At 32.2% G+C, this 22,555-nt stretch overlaps 1 protein-coding gene across 3 annotated transcripts in view; it reads left to right on the forward strand.

The window, feature by feature from the left end:
* The first annotated feature begins 1,099 nt into the window (after positions 1 to 1,099).
* Positions 1,100 to 22,555, forward strand: part of LOC117172873 — a 60,450-nt gene continuing 38,994 nt past the window's right edge. The window contains exons 1-2 of one of the 3 annotated variants that reach the window (XM_033361144.1): positions 1,100 to 2,085; positions 2,161 to 2,444. In XM_033361144.1, the coding sequence (XP_033217035.1) occupies positions 2,351 to 2,444 (94 nt within the window). In that variant the 5' untranslated portion in view covers positions 1,100 to 2,085; positions 2,161 to 2,350. Of the gene's footprint in view, positions 2,445 to 22,555 lie in introns of all 3 variants that reach the window. The other 2 variants (XM_033361145.1, XM_033361143.1) reach the window with 2 other exon arrangements.

Here is a 22,555-nt window from a genome sequence, read left to right on the forward strand (position 1 = left end):
AAAATTGACAACGTAGTTTAAGGACATCCCCTAAAGCAACGAAGCCGGTTTCTATAACCATGGAGATAGAATTTTCAATAAAATTTTCGACGACAAATAATGTTTTAAAAAACTAGTTGCATTCTTAACAAAATAGTTCAATTTTTAACCAAGTTAAACAGTTCTCAATCAAAAATGATGAAATCTCGACGAAAGATTTAATATTTCGTATCTCATCAATGAATGTATGATTTTTCAATCCAAAAGGACGAATTTTTAATCAAACCGTTAAATTTTATACTATAAAAGATGACACAAAAGATAGTAGAAATTAAAAGAGGAGAGGAAAAGAGCAGGGATTTATCATCAATAAACGTACTAAACAGTATCTAAGTTCGTAACGTTACTTCTGCTGGACTCCCCATCCCCCCTCTCGACCTGTTACGAAACATAGTTTTTGTCGTGATCCCCTCCCCCTCTCAAATTATTAACGTAGTTTATCGTTGATCCCTCATGGACGGCTTCTAAATTCCAGTTTGTTGTTTCCTAGACGGCGAGTGAAAAATATTTTATATCCTGAAGTTCATTAATTCCTCAATTTCTAAATTTATAAATATATCAATATTAAACATAAAAAAGTCCCTAAAAAAATTGTCTAAAATTTATTATACATTATAATAATATATACTTCTTAATTCTTCTTTCCTCACTTTAATTTAAATTCCACTTTTCACCCACTCTTTTTGTGGAACCCGCACCCATAATTCGTACAGTTCCGCCCCTGCCTCGCTCTCATTGAGAAAGACCGCACTGTTTCAAAGCGAGACACGCATTACTCTCTCTCGCTCTCTCTCTCTCCTCTCATTCACGCACTCTTTCTAGTCACTCACCGACAGTGTGTAGGAGTTAAAGGCGGTCGCGGGGAAGTCGGGCTCGGGGAAGCCCACGAGTCAGAGCGAGACACACGACACACCGATACTCATTCCTGCGACCAATTCTCGCATTCAGGTGGCAGGCAACCCAAGAAAGCAAGTTTACAATACAGACTAGTCTGAGCGTATCGTATCGTGTGTATAACCATACTCACTCACTATACTAGTATCGTAACTATAGCTATACTGGCTGGCAATATGCTGCTATAGGCATAGGCTTGCTTGCCTGCCACCACATCGACGGCCACGGAGAGAGGCTCTCTCATCCCTCGTCAGTCGTCTCACGAGCAGATGCAGTCAGTCGACTCGGTAGCGTGCACTCGTGCGGGTCTGGAATCCTGTCTCTATGCTTCCCACCAAAATCGTGACATGTAAACATAACAAAATCAACGAAACTTTTCTTCACACCAGTTTAACCAACTACTTTTTAGAAGCAAGCGACTTCTGCAAGGCTTACGAAGAAAGTAACTTTAAAATGTTTACAATGGAAGCAACTTCAAAAAGTTTACGAGGCAAGAAAGTTCAAAAAGTTTACCAGCCAAGCGACTTTAAAAAATTCACCAAACAAACAACATTGAAAAGTTAGGGAGCAGTTAAAAAGTTGAAAAACTGAAATTCATCGAACCCTTGACAATTCAATTATCGTTTAATCTAAATTTTTTACTTCTGAAAACTTTTGGCCTTCACCTGGGACAGTGACTTTCCACCTGGATATTATTATTATGCGCTCGCAAGTTCCCAAGTTATTATCGTTTTGTCGTTGGACTCAAATGATGTGGCAATGGCGCTCAATCCTCGCGGGCGGTGGAGTCGTTCACTGTAACATTTCACATTCATAACGTCTCTCATATTAAAAATTGAATCAATATTATTATCCAATTAGTAGTAAACTAAATGTGCTCCCCAAAAACGGGGCTAACCCCAAAACCTAACCTGAAAGGTACCTCTCAGGCGCGTTAAACCCAAAACTGACGTCTAACCTAACCTCAAAAGTTAATCCTTTTTTCATAAAAAATTGACGTTTTGTTGATAGAGGAAAAAAAAGAAAAAGTTGCCTAATGAGTGCGAGTGACCGGAAACGGAAATTGAACGCGTCATGGACTGAGGATCTAACCTCTGAGGACTGACCTCGCCTCGGACGTGGGATTTCTCCGGAGAGGACGTCCAGGTCGTGGTGCGATTTCCTTTTTTTACGATTTTACTCAAAGGTGTGAGTGTGTGTCACTGTGTATGTGTCAATTATTCGCAGTGTCTGTCGCTCGGAGTCGAGTTGAGCTGTGTCAGAGAGGTTAGGTTAACGTATCAAAGGTACAGGCGTCACCGCCCGGCTCGAGGATTTCTCAACGAGTTGAGGCGATTTCTCAACAAGAGACGAACCGGGGAAACTGGACTCTGGAGGAAACCAAGGTACAGGTGGAAAAAAAAGGAGAAGTACGCGAATGCCGATCGCTGCTGGAATTCTTGCCACTGAAACTACGGCGAACTGCCTGTCCAAAGCCGCTGGCATGCTTCGATTCGTCGCTCGATTTGCAGGTCAGTTTTTTGACATTTTTGTAGGGTCAATTTTACATACATATTTTTTACTCAAAAAAAAAAAAAAAACCAGAAACTTGGGTCTGAAAATGGCTGTTAAAGAGATACTTTCGTGAGGTGTCGAGCAGACGATTTTTTGGGGGGATTGTTTTTATTTTTGTTTACTGATCCTGCCGATCTAGTTTAAGATATCATTTTAAAAACTGTTTTCCTTTTTATGTATGGTCTTATTGTCTAGACTCTTATTTTCGATACCTGAAATTCAATTAGAAATACCAAATAGTTCAGTGATCTTTTGGTTAATGAATTTTGGAAAGTGACAACAAGTATTTTTATTTGTTGAAAATATCAATTTTGAGGTTATATTTAGAGTAAACTTGAAATATTGGAAACCTTGTTGATTTTTGATAATGACGATAGACGATTTTGACAGATCACTTTTGCTCTTGAAATATTTATTTAAAATTTAAAAAGGATTTAAATTAACAAATTTTGAATTGAAAGCATTCAAAGTAGAATAATTTGTTATTAAAATTTAAAACTAGAACTATATAAAGTGCTTTTTAATTCCAAGTCTGAAGAAGTTAACAATTTATCAATTGAAGCACTGATTTAAAAATAATAGTCATTAAAAGTAAACAATATCGAATTTGCTACCATCAAATTTGAATAATATTTTACTTAGGTTTGTTAAAGTGGGGATTATTTTTAGTTTGTATCACTCAAAATTGAAGAATATCATACTTTAAACGTTCAAAATTTTATATTTTGAGAATTTATGCCCTAATAATTGGAAAATAAATATTTTAAAGCATGAAAATTGAGATAATTGTTGATTGAAAGAATTATAAATTATACAATTTCAATGTCAGAGTTGTGGAATAATATAATTTTCAATTAAATAGCTCAAAACATTGTATTGTACAATTTCAAATTAAATTAAAAACATCCAATGAAAAGTAATTATAGAAAAAAAACGTAATCTAAGTAATGCAAACTTAATGTTTCAAATTGGTAAATCTATAATTTTATTATTGTGTCTATATTTTTTAATTTCTCATATTTAAATTGTTGTGCACATGAAATTGTGTTTAATTTTTACAACTGAAAATATTCAGATTTTCTTCATCGACGATTTTTAGTCAAGATTATCCTTTTCGAACTTTCCGACTTTAAAATGTAGACATTGTTTCATTTCATAAGCTTTTAACTCGATATTAAATATAAAAGATAAAATAATAATAATTGCATTTAATTATATTTAAATAGGTTTCAATTTCGTGCACCTAAATTTAACAATTTTTAATATTCTTAAATTTTGAGTGACTGACTTTTGATCCTTAAGAATTGATATTGTTCAATTATGACCATCTTAAAATTGAAGGTGGACAATTTTGAACATTTAACTCATAAGTTACATCAAATTTTTATTACTTCATTTTAAGTGTTTTAAATGTATTGTTGTTCAGTTTCAAAGTTATAATTTTAAATTTGAAGATTTAAATGTTTGAATCGTTGTTTTTTGTGTAATGTTTAAACTTTCAGTAAATTATTATTTTAACAATCGTAAATGTAATTAAAATTTGTATTTCTGTCGCTTTTCACTCATTTTTAAAGATTGGTTTAATTTAAAAATATAGTAATTCCTTTTTTTCTGAGAAAATATTCCCTACAACATTAATGTTTTTCAATGTTTTAATGTTTCCAATTTTAAAAATAAGTAAATAATTTTTAAAGATAATTATTTAATTAAAATTGTTTCGTTTGAAAAAGAATGTTTCGGTGATTTCAGCCACAAAAAAATTAGTTTTCAAAATTGGAAACAGATCTTTAAGAGACCGTTTCCCCGAAAAAATATTTTATCAATGACTAAAATTCAACCATTTTTTAAAAAATATTAAGAAGCGATAGTAAGAAAAAATTCATCGGCAAAAAAATTATTGAAATACGTTTTTTTGTAATTTTAAACTTTTTTTTATTAAAATTGATGTTTTTTATTTAAAATTGTATCCCCAATTATATATTATTTTGATTCTTAAAATAATTTTTAAAAAAACTATTTTTCAGGCATCTGATTTTTGATATAACTATCATAAGCGTTTTCACTTTTTAATTTGTATGTTTTTTTTTTAAATTTTGATTCATAAATTCTCCAAAGATTCATTTAAGATCAAAGTGAAACCTTGCTTTCATATGCATAATTTTATATAACCGAAATCAGAACATGAACAAAAAATCACAAATAAAAATTAGGCTTCCAAACTATACCTTCTTTTCTGCTCATAATCCAGAATTAACCACAGATTCCAGATTTCTTGTCGATTTTTTTTTTCAATTTTAAGAAACAAGGCTCCGTTTTGTCAGTTATGAGGGAAGGAGGCAAGTTTGTATCTGCGTACTAAATCTTTGCTCGTAAAGCCTGAGTACACGATCTCGATTAATTTCTTGCACTTCGAATCGGGCCACCCAAGGCAGGGTTGTTAACCTCGTTAAATGGACGGTCGTTTACTGCCCAATCGATATTACCGACTTCATAACTTTATTTTGCATTCAAGTTGCCTCGGAATTGACCTTGCATTTCATACCCACCTTCCATATTTTTCGCGATTTAGTCTTAATTTCTAGAATCGGATACTCGAAATTTCAACAATTAAAATGAATTTACAATTTGCAAATCTATTAAATTAAGAATCTTGTGATAATGATGTGCCCATGTTTCAATCATTCAATAGAGTTAACTAATTTGAAGGGATTTTATCACCATCTTCAATTGAAGTTAACTAGGGTTAAAATACTTACTAGCTTTAATGAAATTTTACTCCCGAGTTAAAAATACTCTCATACTCTTTGGATGGGAAAGGAAGCAGCAGATTGATCTAATTTAATGAAACTTAATTAAAATGTCCAAATGAGGAAATTGTGCACTCGAGGCAAGTACGTCGCGTTATTCTGCAACGCTAATTCGTGGGTGGGCCTCTAAGGTAAAGTAAAGGAGAAAAGACGTCACGAGACGTAGGACGTAGGAAGCGGTAAAATTAAAAAGAAGCAAGCGCCGTGCGATTTCCGGTGATACTAACTTTCATGAATCACGAATGCAATTCAAGGAATATCAAGGTAGTCTATTACCTTTCCAAAGTCCATCTTGCAACATCCTAAAAATATCTCAAAATTGAAAACTGAATTTTCACACCCTGCTCTACGAAATCTTTCTAATTTGATAAAAACCCAGATAAGTGAAGATAAACTTGTTTTTTTCTTCTTCACGTGGTGCTTTTTTTATTCGCGGATTTCAATGGTCAGCGTTATTCCCCCGCGTTTCCCTTTTTCCCCTTTTTTTGAAAAATTCCCCCTTTTCTCTTTAAATATACGATATTTGAATTACGTGGGAAATTCTCTAATATTAGCAAATACACATAAAATCTGTAATAATAAATTCTGTTCTTTTTACGTCTGCAAAATTTTTTTATTCAAAACTAGAATATTCTTCTGCGTGCGGTGAAAGTTTAATATATTTTCAACTTACAGAATTATTTATTATAATTATTATAACCTTTTAAATTTAAACATAAATTGTTATCAATTAATTTTGTAAATAAAAATTGGATTTTTTTATAGTTATAATATACTTGAATTATTATAATTGTTTTATATATTACTTGAATAGACTTATAAATAAATAATGTGCAAAAGAAAAAAGATCGTAACACAAATTTAACTATTATAAGTTCAAAGAATTAATTATAGTAAGCATGAAATGATAAATCTCGAAAAAAATATATAATTAGACTTATAAAGTATCACGATTTAATGATAAATTATGGTATTTTTTCAGTGGAAAAAGTTCTTTATTTTAAGAAATATTTAGGCATATAAAATTGGTTAATTGAACAAATTTTGGTCGGTCTTTTTATATCGTCGGTAATGGATTTCCAATGACCTAAGAATCTTCAATTAAAAAGAAATCTTGTATAGAAAAATAATTAAAGAATCATTTAACAATATTTAAAAATACCATATTTTTACAGATAGATTGTTTCGAATATTTTTCGATCTTCTTCTAAGCTGTGACCCCAGGTATTTGTTAGAAGAATCACCTTTCTTGGTTGAAAATGAATTCTTTTTAATTGAAAAGTTTACTATTATATTTTTGGTTTAGAATTGATCTCTTTTGGTTAAAAATTTAATTATTTAATTGAACGTACAACTGTTTTCTTAAAATATCAACTTTTATGGTAGAAAGTTCAACTTCTTTGTACAAAATTAATTTTTTGTTGGTGAAAATTGGCGTTTGTACTCGAAAACTCCACAATTTAGTTGCTTTTTCTTTCTTGATAGACAGATCTTGTTTTGTAACAAATTTGTCTTTTTGATTTAAGAATTCAGGATCGTTTGACCATTTTTCCCAGGCCGATTTTCTTTCCTAATTCGGTCCTGGGTTGAGAATTCAACTTTTGTTGTTGTTGAAAATTAGTCCTTTTTTGTTGCAGTATTAACTATTACATTTTTTGGTTCTAAAAGAATCATCGTCTTTGGTTTAAAATTAAACTATTTTTTGTGGAAAATTCAATATATTTCGACTTGAATTTGTGAACAATCTCAGGGGCTTATTCATTTTCAAAATATTGATTTGATCAAAATTACTATAGAATCAAAAAATTAAAGATTCATAATCACGATATCAGATTCAGATTTGGGAGATTTCGGGGATCCCAAGATTCAGTGGTTCAAAAACAGTTGAAACCCCGTTTCAAATCTCCATCTGGATCTCAGTATAAGAGAGAGAGAGATATCCCTTGGAAAAATTACCTTATTTTCCCTGTTTGGAGAGCATTTTGGGCTGCGAAGTCTGGGATGTCATTGGTCCAGGATTCTCGGACGTTATTTTCTTCAAAGGGGACTGGATTCGATCGGAATTCATGGTCCAAAGTGATTTTCGAGTGGAAACGCCTCAGACGCTTTATCTTTAGAAGCTATACAGACAGTAGCAAAGGTTTTTTTCTTCCTAACGGAAATAGCTATCATTCTATGGAGTATAGGTTCTGTACCGAGAATGCACGACAAAATGTATTTTCGTTGGTGCTTTATGCTTTTGCGATCTGGGAACATAAGCGAATCCTTCTCTTGATCTTTTCTCTCCTTTTCTTTTCTTTTCATCATCCTACACTTTTTTTAAACCTCGTGAATCGAACGATTTCATCAGTTCGACTCTTTCTTTTTCATTTAGAGATTAGCTATAGTAGTCTCAGAAGACCTGTTACCTAGAAAATTTCTAGACGACAAAAGTTGATCGCTCCATCTATCGTTTTATAGAGGCGGATATACAGGTATCGCAACTTTAAACGATGACGTCATTAAATCCGTGTGCGTAAGGTGCGCCTATGTTTGTCGACTTTTTTTTTATCACATTTAGTGCCACCTTTTTCGCGAGCTATAACTGAATTAGAGATTGCTAAAAATTGGCTTTAATTTTGTCTTGAGTGTGGATCCCTCCAAGTGTATTTTAAAGATTTTCCATGAACCACCTAAAGAAAATCTAAATCACTGTTGCAACATTCACGAATCATTATTCATCAATGTATCATTGGTAGCAGCTGGATCAGTATATTATCGGCAGTTTATTGAATTTTTAATTAAAAAAAAACCTTTTTGAATTAATTTTAAATCCTTTTGAGTTTGAAAAGTTCAATTTTTGTAAGTTTCAACTTTTTTGCACCAAGTTCGACCCCTTGCCAGCATCTAGAGAAAGAACACTAAAAATATCCGAATAATTTAGAAAAATGCAGTAGACACTTGCCTTAAACTTGGGCTTATTAGACGCAGAATATGATTTTCGTGCTCTTATAAAAAAATCGTGTTGATATTATAAAGATGAGGCACTTTAGCAATAGTTTGAAAATAGTAAATCCTAGGGTATCAAAAGTGCTGTAGTTTAACTCAATTGATGAGAAAATAAGTATCAATATATAAAGAAGACTGTGACATTGTTGGATCATTATGTTCCATATCAAATTGATTCCTTCAAATTTAATATGAATAGAACAAAAGTAACGCGGCTCATTTAAGTCGTTAGAACCTAACTTAATCAATTTCTATCACACTAAATTTGTAAAATAAGAAGAAAAGTACTGAAATAATTATTATTACTTTAAGGAGAAATAGCAATATTAATTTCCAGACTCTTTTCAGAATCACCCTGTTATTGCCAGTATATGTACATGGAGCCTATAATACCTCAAAGATATAGTAGACATTACGTGTTAAGATCCACATTTTTGGCGGTACTATCTTATACTTTGAACATCTACTACTGAACATCGACTTTTCCCGTGCAACAAATCAAACATTTGACAAGTTTTTTTTGAAGAAAGCAATAAAATCTTATCTGAAAGCCGTGCTTTTACATTTTAGAATGGTTTGTCGTCTGCTTTGCAAAAGTAGCCGCGGTGCATTTACAACAATGCGACGTAACGCCCTGTTTCAAACAGTACCAGGCGTGGGATTGTCGTGCAACAATGGGTACCGTTATTATTGGGTTCCCTGGTCAGACAGACGCCACCCGCTGGGCTTAAGATTTTCAACGTCTTATTTGTCACTTGCTACCCTCTTTTCTTTTCGTCCCTTTAAAGTTTAAACTAGTTTAAACCCTAAAAGTACACTTGACTCAATTTAGAGATTAAAATTTAAAGCCCCATCTAAAATTCGACATAGATAGAATTTAACGCCTTGTTTTCAAACATATCTTATCCCTAATAGAATAACTTTATTACCGCCGAAAGAAAAAGATTTGCCCGACACCATTCCGCGTCAACTGCAGCAGATGAGTGTTTTATGCTCGGCGAGGTGAAAGGGCGATTTAGGAGTCTGGGTCGACTAATGAGCATTCCTATGACTCTTGAGTGTTGAGTTCGTCCCACTCTATCGCTTCTGATCTCGAATGGTGAAAACCAACATGATAAAAACCCGTTCTGCTCAATTTAGTTAATAGATGAACCAAATTCTTTCCCACCGACTTTTTTCATTTCAGTTGTCTGATCAGATCAAACCATTTTCCCCAATTTGCTTACAGCACTCTCATTAGCCTCAAGTACTCAAAATAAAGTCGTAAATCTCTTATTTAATGCTTCTTCTCCTTTTTCCGGATTTCAAAGGGCAAAAAATTCGATGTTAAAACTTATATTATATATTAAAAGATCAGATAATAACGCCTCACATACTCGTATGAATTTGGCCTTACTGCAAGGTTCATAGTCCGTCCCTTTTTCCCCCTTAAATTTGAGAAAAAAAACACCTAAAATCGAGAATTTTAACCCCCTTTGAAAGAGATTCTTTTTGTTGATAACAATTAGAAAATTTCCCTGAACAATCTATATGCTAATTTTGTAGATTTGAAGGACACTGTGGACAACAAAGAACTCGCCAATAATTCAGTCGGAGAAAACTAAATCCGAGAGATAAATCAATTCTGTAGTTGTAAAAAAAAAACTTTTCTAATTGGCTTCACGGTCCAAAATGCTAGAAAAAAATTAAATGTGGGCACTACACTGTTAAAAATAATATTAAATTCAATTTACCCATGAGTATTAAAATTAATATATCAAGCATATGAAATCGCCATTAAGGGCGACTATATTAAATTTCATATAAATTCATGGTAATCACTAACAAGAAAAATCAGATAATTCCATTTTTCACAAATTCAAAATAAGTTTAGTAGTATTTTCGATTGTAAATAGTAAAACATGATACCTTCTTCCTGTTAACCAGACATAAAATTGAATTTCCATTCGAAAAGTTCAATTAAGAAAATAAATAACAGACCTAACCTACAATTAACTGTCTTCACCTTAAATTTGGACTATATTTAAAGCGAATTTGGAAAAAAATTTTACCCGTACGTTGAGTTTCCACGTACATTGCTATACTAACCTGTATATTAAATTTAAGGCACATGTATTTTAAATTTACTACACCAATGTATTGTTACATTTCAATAGCGGTAGTGTATATTTGCTTCACACACATGTATGTTAAACCTCGTACTGATCGTGCAGTGTACTTGAAAAGTCAAAAAGAAATAAATGAAATCTGTTATTAAAAAATATCACCTGTTAAATGCAGTTGTCAATTGCGTGTGGTTAGATACAATTTTTAGGTTATGTCGTTATGACACTGGTGCCAAGAATTGGCGGCCATTTTGTTTAGTCTGACAAAGGAACCAAAAAATAAGATCAAATTGATCCGAATCGAATAAATGTTGTCGAGAGTAAAATGATCGTCGGAGAAAAATGTTCTTCAACCAAATTGATCCATTTTTTTACTCTGAACATTCAACTAAAAAAGATTTATTTTCAACCAAAAATGGAAGGGTTACATTTTCAGTTACAAAACTTAATTTTCAAAAAAATATATGCATTTTTAACCAGCTATTTGAATGTTCAACTAAAAACATTAATTTTCGGCCAAAAAAGGCAAATTCTCAATCAAAGAGATAAGTTTTTATTTTTTAAAAATAAAGTTAAGTATTAAAACTTTTTATACCAAGTAGTTAAATTTTCGACCAAAAAAGATGAATTTTCAACAATTTTCATCAACAAATTTGTTGAATATTCAAGCCAAGAAAATGAATTTCCTTTAAAACAGTTGAACTTTCACCTCAAAAAACGGAATTTCATTTTAAAAAGTTCAATTTTCAACCAAAAGATATTTTTTATTCAAGAATAAAAAAAATCAAGTATATTGTTGAATTATCACTCAAAAAAGACAGATTTGCTTCGAAACAGTTGAACTTTCAACCTGGATTATTATGAATTTTCAAGAAAAATGTTCTTTTAAATGACATACGGAAAAAGAAAAAGTGAGTCCTTCAAATAGTCATTTTTATGTTTTTAAAATTATTTCTTTCTATAATTTACTTCGAAAAATACTTTGAAGGAGTCCTCTGGTTTCTATATTGAAAAGAATACGCTAGAAAGAAAAATTGATGAGAATAATAACTCAAAATGTATCTACAGATAAAATAACATTAATTTAAACATGCGCAATATTCACGAGATATTTATATAATATAAAAAAGGCTTCAATAATAAATTAAATCTCATTTTATTCCTTCTTTTGCCTACAACTGAGGCACTGAATAGGTTTTATCCCTGTTACTATTTTACTATGCCTAAGATTTAAACTGTAATTCTGAAATATACAGATATTTTACTTGTTGTTAGAACGCATGCGCCGCTCGCGATTCTGTCGAGATCTGTCGACCACTTAATTGAAGCTTATAGTCAATGTTTTGTGTTATACGTGAACTTGTGAAAGAGTAATGATTATTGATCCTTTGTCCAGAATTATTAATACAAATGGTGTGAATTGCTTGAAGAAAGTTATGTTTTGTCTCCAATGGAAACCTGCGATGTGGAGAAGGTTTTGTTGCGTGGTGCATGATAGTTGGATATTAAATATTTTCACACTAAAAATCTAAATGTTGCTGGTAAACATCCATTTTTCTTCGTGAATCCAAAATTGTAGCTCCTCTTTAGACTCTTTAGAGAGACGGTCCCGGATCCTTGAATAAGATTTCGGAAAGTTAAATCCGAGATTTTCGGACACCTCAATCGGGAGTTATGCCATGTTTGACAGAGAGGACACACAGACAACTCAGTGAGGATTCGTGGGTGGTGGCTTTTAGACCATTTTTACCTGAGCCCGGCGCAGATCAAACGACACGAACCGATCGGTACCTGTGGACGTGTTTCACCAACTATCTCACGACATGCAGCGCCTGTGATTTATTATCCAGTTTCGATGTTTCGCGAACTCACGTGACTTTATAGCCTCGAGCTAAAAGAATTATTCGCAAATGTAAGCCTCCTGATTGAATTGATTTACTATCATCGATCCACACACTATATGGCGCTAAATTCAGAGAAGCTAAGGTATAAATCAGAGCACAGAGACGTAAAGGGTTGAGCCCTGGATGAATAAATTCAGTTCAGTTAACTTCAGTTGGACCTGAGTCCTGACAAATCGCAAGACTTTAAGGGCGATGATATCAGGCCCTAACCTCAACATTTAATTGTGCCATTTTACACCATAAATACTAGAATTACGTGACCGACGGAAGTGATTGAGTGAAGATTTTCAACTTGTCGAGATCTCGACTGTTAACCACATGCGGATTCGGGCAGCGCTCGGATGGGTGGCTGTTCTTGATTCTCGATAATTCGTGTTTTTTTTTCACTGCGTTAAACTACTGTCGAGCGGGAGGATTTAATGCGGAATCGAATGTGCCGATAACTGGCTGTGTGCTCAGGAGTTTGGGGTTTCGGCAGTTTTCGACTACTCTGACCAAATGTTTACTGTTTAGGTGATACGAGTGCTTCAAATAAAAATCCGGCTGCAAAACCGGATGGATAACAGGAGTATACCCGAAGTATTTAATAGAAGATGTTATTCTAGTATATATGGACTAAAATATTGCAATTCAATTTTAAAGATTAGTTCGATCGCCCTTAAACAAGTAAAATAAGGATTATTTTTATTATTTTTTTAGTTTTTTCTATTGACCAAAAACCCCACTGAGATATCATCATATGTAATTCATGCAAAGATTTGAAAGAGACGCTATCAAGAAACCCGCCTTTCGTGCAGAAGGAACAAGATTAACCCAGAATATATATGCACCCACTGAAAGTCAGATTTCTATCTGACACGAACCCGGTGGAAGCTCCCTCATGCAAAATCGTCTGCAGTTCTAGCATAATTTGGCCTAAATTGCCGCGATCAAGTTTCTATAGACTCCAATAGGCAATAACTCTTTCTTCATAAAGATCTTGAAATATTATCCAAGGGAACTATTATGAATAATAATTTTACACCAATTTCTCATGCAAATTTTAAGCACACGAGGATAAAAAAAACGACTTTAGGATGAGGTCGGCCGGGAAACCGGGATTTTTTATAACATGAAATGACAGTGAATTTATATCTGAATAATTTTTAAGAATATCCCAAAACAATTTTTAGAATGATCAGCATCAACATTTTTAATGCTAGATCTTAATAAGTGAATAATTTCGGGCTGCAAACTTATAAACTGGACAATTTTTTTACTTCTACAATTTAATTATTTTTGTGAACGAAACTTCCATAATTAGAACATTTTATTTTAAATTGAAAGATGGAATATTTTAGAAATTGTAAATAGAAAACTTTTTTGTATTGGAATAATTTTTAATTAAAACACTCGGATTTGCTTGGTTCAAATTGAAATCACTTTAAATTAAAAAGTTTAAAAAAACCTTTTTAGTAATGTTTTAGAATTAATAATTAGGGTTAAATGTTTAATAATTTATCAATTAGAAATTTTTAAACTTGTAGCGCTCGGAAAATAATAATTTTGAATTGATTCCTTACAAACTATGACATTTTATTTCAGATTATTAGGAGGAAAAACTTTTTTCTAGTTCTCGATTTAGTTTTTCGTGTAAAAGCACTAAGTGAAAATGGCGTTCAAATGATAGGATAATAATGATAGTTTAAAATTGTATAATTTAAAAATAAAAGTGTTTCAATACTGAAATTTTTATAAATTCGCCATAAATTTAAAATCGAGTAGTTAAGATCGAGATTTAAAAAATTGCAATTGTTTGTTAAAAATTGACATAGAAAATACTTAAAATTGAATAACTTTATATTAAATTTTTTGTAAATTTGACTATATTTTAAAATTTTGCGATTTCTTGAAATTGAACAAATTTCAGTTTGTCATTAAAGTTGTCTGATTTCAAATTGTAATCTTTTATAATAAAATAATGTTAAGTTGAGAACAGTAAACAAATAAAAATTTTCAGTTCATAGTATCATAAAGTCACATTGCTTCTATAAATTGTTCAGTTATGATAATTTGGTTTTGAGAATGGTTAAAACCCGGGATAAATCGGTATTTTTTTCAGAATTTGAGTTGCTGAAAAATTGGCGAATCTAGAGAATAAAAATAATGCAATCTAGGGTCTTTGAGGCGGTTCGGTGCTCTCGATATAGTATTCGTTCGATCACGCGACTCGAGCGTAACGCGTGGGCAGTAAAAATGAATTAGATTGAGAACGTGGTACGAGGATATTGACTTCCTCATTGTATATATGTACCTCGTGCTCTATGAGCGTGCAGAGAAAATGGGGACTCGCGCGGGGAACCTTATATGCTAATTAAACACGCCGGTTTATAATTAAGACGCTCTGGAGTTAATTAGATCGCCCGTCCATCTCCCAGCGAGGAGAAGGCGTTGTGCTCGAAAGCGAGTCCAGTAAACCACTAATTTTCACACTTGTAACGTTTAAAAAATATCAATCGGAATTAACTATTCAATTCTTAATTGTCAGATACAGATTCATTAAGAAGCTCGAGACAGGTTGGCCACTTACCGGGAAAATCGGAAATTAGGCTGGAATTTTGAGTTCCGGGAAAAATCCGGAAGTTTTTCAAATTTCTTTTTAGTTTTTCCAATCAATATTTTTCTCTTTGAAAAAAATGTATTTGTACATGTGCGCACCTTGCGAGATTAATTTCAATTTGAACGATACTCGCGGATCCTTTTGAAAATTACAAGATCCAGATCTCCAAAGGGATATAGATTCATTGCCAAGGTCGAAATATAAAACCAATAACTCTCTTCTACCATAACAGTACTTAGATTTTTTTTATTTGTTTTTTTAAGGGGATTTTTTTTATCCTCGGAAATGTGAGAAAGCGGAGCGGACGTCCTAGTCTGTCGGTTGTCCAAATACGAATGTCGTTGCCCTTATTTCAGGATTTAAATACAATTCTATTTATACCCCGTCGGCGACTTTTTAGTTCCTATAATACGACGAGGATCTTACGACCGTCTCGTCTCGTTCAAGAACGCATCCCAACTACTCGTTTCCAGGAGGAAGTCACGTTGACGGCGCGGCGGCACTTTTGCGAATCAATCTTCGATTATCAGGTTCACTACAAAGTCCTAATTTCGACATTCCCTGATTAATTTCGCATTTTCCTAGGAGATCAACAATGTCAATGCCAGCCTTTTTTGTTTTTAAACTTTTCTTTAAAGACTTTTAGTGACAACATACGTATACCGATAGGATGATTAGCATATATTATAATTTAGAGGTATTGCATTTTTCGAAAAATAGATGCATTTTTGATCCAATTAGTGGATTTTCTAACAAAAAATATAAATTTTACATCAAAAAGGTTAATTTTCTACCAGAAAACACGAAGGTAAACCATATAGTTCAATTTCCAAATGAACTGCCGAATGTTGAACCAAATAGTTGTATTTAATCAAATGTATTTTCAACATAAAATGGAATAGTTAATTTTTCAGTTGAAAAAAGTAATCTTCAACCAAAGAAATGAATTTTCAATTAAAAAGATAAGTTTCACTTAAAGTGATGCATCTTCAACCAAAAAATAAAAAAAAATGTTTAACCAAATATTGTAATTTTCGACAAAAAAGAAGAATTGTCAACACAAAATAAGGAGTTATCAGCCAATTACCTGAATTTTGAACTGAAAAGATGAATTTTACACCAAAAATGGAATCCTTATATTTTCAATTTAAAAAAAATTATTTTTGAACAAAAAAATAACGTAATTTTGAAACAAAATAGTTGTATTTTCATTTCAACGAAAAAGATTAATTTTAAACAAAAGAGTTATCAACCAAATAGTTAAATTTTTGAAAAAAAAAATGATTTTTTACTGAAATGATGAATCATAAACCAAAAATATTCATTTTCAACAAAGTAGTTCCACTTTAAACAAAACTTAAATAAAAAAGATGAGCTTTTAATCAAATAGTTTAATCCTCAACCAAAGCAGATTAATGTTCAAGCAAATAGTTGCATTTTTACCAAAGTAGTTAAATTTTGAAACAAAAAGAATGAGTCATGAAGAAAATTGTTGAACTTTCGATAAATTAATAAAGCTTTCTACCAAAGATTACAATTTTTAACCACAACTTGTATTCTCAATCCAAAAAATTAGAAATAAAAAATAAAAATGTTTTTAATACTTACTTGCTATTAAAACATTTTCATTCCTTAATCTAATAGCATTGAGGTTCCGTAATTAACATAATTTATATTTATGTTCGTTCTCTTAATTTATAAATTTCCAGTGAGATTTTTTTAAGTGGGTGGGGGGGGGGGTGAAAATTTCGGAAGGACTCTACATAAATTGTGGAAGATCCCTAAAATTAAACTTCAATTTATCGAAAATTTCCTGACTTTTTGAGTGTTAGGTTGGGGGGGGGGGGGGCACCTATTGCCACAACAAGGCGAAGAACTACTGCAAATTCAGAAAAATGGGACACATGGGGTAAGTGGTAGAGTGTGGTCAAAAATTTCCGGAAAATGGGCCCCGTGGTTTATGGAAGCCGCCATTTCCCTGAAAATTCCTAACTTTAACACTTGATGTTACATTCCTTGACAAGATATGTATAATTAATTATATTTTATTGTAGTTCGTTCAGTCGACTGGCCTTAAATCAATATTTTGTTTACATATATATGTTTAAACATAAGTTGTGCAAAAACGTCTAACTCCACTCGGATTCGAACCCAGGTCTTCAGATTGCCTGTCTGGTGCTCTTGCCCACTGGTGTGTACCAACCCAGATTATCAATTTGAATTTCCTTTCTTTTTCGTGTTTCTGTATGACCCAAAAGTATAAATCTCCTACTCGTTTTTAATTTATTCGTTTCTTTATCATGCAAAGTTTTTGCCACTTGGTAAGAACTCCTGGCTTGGCGATAAAAATACTTTACTTGGGCTTCCTGGCACAATACGAGTTTAACGATTGACTACGAAAGGTGAATTATAAGGGGACAATAGTGCCGAACATTGTTTCCAAGAATCGAACTTTGCATTACAAATGACGATGAGGATGTCGGCTGCTCTATGTCGTATTTCTTAAAACACATACAATATCCTTGACTTGGATGACTCTTCTCACCCACGTGACATCTTGGTCACTCGGAGACAGCTGGATAAATCTCGTCTTTTTAATTTAAACAAATTCGTACCCGGAATCGAAATTTTCCACTGATTATCTTCCTTAAAACTAATGATGCGGAATACATGAATCGAAGAGGTAATAGAAGATATTCTATTTTCTGCATCGTTACAAGGTTTCCTTATTTTTTTTCTTCTGAAGAGCTTCGACATCGTCGAAGGCGAGCAACAATACCTCGGTTTTTTCTTATCGCGTCAACCTGCATTCCTTTGGACTTACGTGAAAGATATCCAAGATGTAGATGTAGATATAGAAGGTTTGACTCTCTTTGGGATCGGCACCAAAGCCAATTAGGCGCCCGTCGCCGAAAGGTGGTCGACAACGGATTCCTATTCGTTACCCACTGACACTTATTCTCGACATTAATCAGTTCCTATCAGAAACGTCCTCGAATTATTCGATATCAGCATGGCTATTAGACGACGAGATTGGGATATGACAGTTAATTTATTTATTTAAGATTGGAAGAAACCAGTTTAAGCAGAAAACCTAGATTGGATAATTCAAAAATGTTTAGGTTCAAATTAAAATCCTTCAAAATTATGCAATTTAGGTATGAAAGCTTTCATGTACTTAAACAACTATAAATTTAAGGCATTCACAATCGCATAGATTAGAATTGAAATAAGAGTGATTTTTTCTTTCTAGGATTTAAACAAAATCTTAGTGTTATTAGAAAAATTTCTCACTTTATTTAAAATGTAATAGGCTTGAGAAACGAGACTTGCTACTACTTTCTTTGAATGAAAAGCGAGTGTCCCGCTTTACATTATGAGTACCGCTTAGCCCTGTGTTACGGTATTAGATTAATAGTTATTATTTCATTACAAATTCGAAGTTTAAAATCTTTCATTTAAAAACATTTAGGATTTAAAAAATTATAAATTAAAGAATTTTAAAGAGAAAAACAGTTGAAATAATTTAGATTAAAAAAAATCGAAATTGCTATGCTCGAATTTAAATAGCTTGAAATTAAAAAATAAAGTAGCCTTTCAGTAATTGAATAAATTCAAGATCAGAATATTTTAAATCGAATAATTTAAGATTGAAACATCGTCTTTCATGAGTAAATAATTTTAAGTTGAAACTGCTAAGAATTTCAAAAATTCCATTTTGATCATCTTTAAATTGAGCAATTTTAAATTTGACATTTGAAGGGTCCACGGTTTAAACCTGTTAACTAACATTTCAGAAATTGTACACGCCGAAGGAAAATCGTTACTGTTTTTGCAATTTTCAATATATTTTTAAACTGTAAAGTGTTTTTGTTCATTTACTAGATATAAATAAACACGTTATTTTAATAGCATTTGAATCAAAATTAAACGTTATATAGCAATTGAAAGCTATTCATTTGTTATCTACAACGGGTCCAGTGGTCTAAACCTGTTATCTGCAGTGTTCTACCGCTGGTTTTCTATTGTTTTCCCTGGGCTCACATGTTTCTGCGTTGTCCTTCAAGCTGCGTGCAATTTTTATATGTCAAAATGCTTGGAATCGAAAGCCGAAAATTGATGGGCTTGCAAAAATTTTCTGAGTGTTAGGAATTGAGACCGGAGACCAATGCTATAAATACCAAAACACGATTATTAAAAATCCATTTTAAAAAATTCAAAGAATTACTGCCGCTTCACTTGCGGGATATTAACTGCATATAAAAAATGCTCCAGAAAATACAAAAAAAATCAATTTCGAAACAAATGTCAGTTAACAGGTTTAGACCGCGGACCCTTCATTTGAGATTGAATAATTTTTAATAAAATCCTTTAAACTTATAACTTTTTTCGAATTGTAAGGAACAAGTTTATAAATATTAAGCATTCCAATTGGAAAATTCAAAACTGTTTGTTTCGTATTAAAAGCGCTGAAAATCGTAGTTTAAAAATCAGATTCTTTCAGTATTTAAAATCAAATAGATCAGGATTAAAAATTTCGAAAATTAAATAATTTTACATTGAACCATTTACAACTTCCTGGTTCGAAAATTAAATTTTTGAATATCCTACAATTTCCAATTGAAAGCCTTAATTGATTAATGATTCTAAACTAAACATTTTAAAGTGACATTTTATGTGGTCTCATATGGATTGGTCTTCATTTTTAAAACTTTCGATTTCAATTTTCAATTAATACAATTTTTTAAATTTGTAAATGATACAATTCTAATATTTTAAATTTCCAATTTTAAGAGTTTCTAGTTTAAAATTCAATGGTGCATGTGGAATATTTTCGAATTTAATATTATTCAATTTAAAAATATTCAACAAATTAAAAAACCTAAAAAATGAAATTCTTAAATTCAAGCCTTAGAGGGGGAGCAATGTTTTGTAATTGCAGTCTTATAAGAATATAAAATTTCCGGGTCAAAAATTAAATTCTCAAAATTACCTTCTCTCAGTCTAGTGATCTATTAGGGCCAAATTTATGGACAATTGAGATTATAAGACCTACTATTGACTCTTTCTATTTTCTCTAAGTCTAGGCAATAAAGCTGTTTAAATATATTTAAGTAGCCTCTTTAAGGAATGGAACTAATTTTTGCGGACAATCAGTAGCACGTTTGCGTACCTAAGACGTTCGGGTCTCACCAAATATTGATTCTCACCAACTCGAAATGGATATGGAAGCCTGAAGAACGTCGGAATTTTCTGAGAGGCCTTGTGGGCAGGTCCGTCTTATAGCACTATTTCATGAAGAGAAACTGTAACGTCAACAACCTAATGGAAATTTAGGATGTGCTCTGGTCATCAGTTATAACAAGACTTTTTCCTTTTTTAATATTCCGGAAGTCAACCTTTTCCACCTTAAAATATCTTCAGGTTTATAGGCTACAAGTTTAAATTTGTAAAGTTTTACGAAATGATGACCAAATAAAAAGTATCTGAAAACATTAAAAACCTTTAAAAGTATACAAAGTTAATTGTGTATTATTATATAGTTAATTATTAATATGATATCAATGTTAATATTAGCAGAATATAAATTGTAGAGCTTTTAACGTTTCGATGCAATATTTCCAGTTTTCTGAGTTAATATTTGAAAAGTATTCAAAATTAATTTTCCGTCTGAAAATTCATTTCCTTTGGTAAAAACTTCTTTTTTGGTTACAAATGCATCTATTTGATTGAAAAATAATCTTATTTGGGTAGAGGATTCTACCATTTTGTTGAATATTCGTCTTTTTGGGTGAATTCAACTATTTCTGATTTAAAATCAAAATATTTTCTGCTTGAAATATCAAATATTACGTCTTTCGTTGAGAATTAATTTTCTTGTTTGTTGAAAATTAATCTGTTTGCTTAAAAAATCATGTATTTTGTTTAAAATTCATAGGTTTGGTTGAAATATTTTTTCTTTTTTTCTAGAAAGCTAATCTTATTTTTAGAATATTCATCTATTTGTTTAAAATTCAACTTCTTGGGTAAAATTTGAAATACTTTTCTAAAAAAGAATGGTTGCTTTATACATTTCTCTATTACATTATCTTATATATTTTTCTTTCTATTGATTGATATTTTGAAGTTCTGAAAATGTAACACCTATCATATTTGACCTGGATCGTGAACTCTGGGATCCTAAGTTTCAGCATCTACGCCTCAAGATAACCAGCTGCTAACTTCTGAAGACAAATTCCTGGTTTTGAAAGATTAGCCATTAGCCGAAACTTATTGAAAGTGGAAGTCAAAAACGGAAGAAAAGAATGCGCCGGCGTTCTTGGCGCATAGAGTGAAGCGTTCAATGCACATGATAGTTGGCCGGTGTAATATTACAGGGCTCGAGGCACTAGGACTCACTAGAACTCTTGGGTGTCCGTTCCTCGATCACGTACCGGGTGATACCGATTGTTCGTGTCGGCAATTCGTAAAAGGTTAAAACGACGCGAGCGCCACGTGTGGTCTATGCTAAAGAGCGCCTACACCTTTTCCAAAGCAAAACAAGTTCGCACCCACTGCGACAATCTCCACAGGAGTCATCCCAAAACTGACAAAGTGACGAATCGAAAAATCAATATTGGGTCTCTTTGGTTCTTGCCGAAAGGTCAATCTCTCCATATGTTCAGTCCCCAGTATTTCTATCCGAAATTGTTAACAACTGGTCAGTGGCAGTGAGGAAATTGAAAAGAATAGAGACAGGGAAATTGCGTTCTGAAGGCAGAATTAACAAGCGACGGAAACTTGAGAGTTATAACACACCAGGGAAAAAATTCAGCGGATTATAATAAAGATTAAATGGGTCAGCATTATTTTCGGACTGTAATTGTGTTTTAGGAATTGTTGTGAAGACATGTGGTTTAGAGTTATTATAGGAAATATGAAGAGTGACGTTAACCCTTAAACGGCCAAAACGCCACTACCGGTACACTGCTTTTCAACGGTCAATAACTAAGACGACAATAGAAAAAATTGAGACATATATTTTTATTGCTTAAGATCTCCTCTTTCCGACGGTGCAAATGAAATTCCTCAAAAAATTTACTTATTATCCCAAAAAACAGTTTAAACAAAAAAAAGCGTGATTTTTCGTGCCTATTTTTTTTGTGAACCATTTTCCAAAGCTTTTCGAGTCTGTAATTAACCTGGAATCTCACTAACGGGTGGTATTTAATGTCTAAACTTTGAGAATCCATGGTTCAAAGATCGATCTTTCGTTTTAGTATTTTAAAAATGGCGTCTTAATGGCAAAATTTTTGTGAAAACATTCATGAATTTTTTTTACAATAAACGATGCGCTTTTCGGAAAAATCATCAAGAATAAAAAGTTCTTGTAATCAGCCAAGGAATACGCCTGAATTATTTCGAAGCGTTTTGAGCAAAATTGTGGATTTTGCATATGAACAATTTTTGCAAAATTTCAAGTTTTGCTCAAAACGCTTCGAAATAATTCAGGCGTATTCCTTGGCTGATTAAAAGAACTTTTTATTCTTGATAATTTTTCCGAAAAGCGCATCGTTTATTGTAAAAAAAAATCATGAATGTTTTCACAAAAATTTTGCCATTAAGACGCCATTTTGAAAATACTAAAACGAAAAATCGATCTTTGAACCATAGATTCTCAAAGTT

Source organism: Belonocnema kinseyi, chromosome 5 (assembly GCF_010883055.1).
Source record: "Belonocnema kinseyi isolate 2016_QV_RU_SX_M_011 chromosome 5, B_treatae_v1, whole genome shotgun sequence".
In the NCBI taxonomy this organism is placed as follows: Eukaryota; Metazoa; Arthropoda; class Insecta; order Hymenoptera; family Cynipidae; genus Belonocnema; species Belonocnema kinseyi.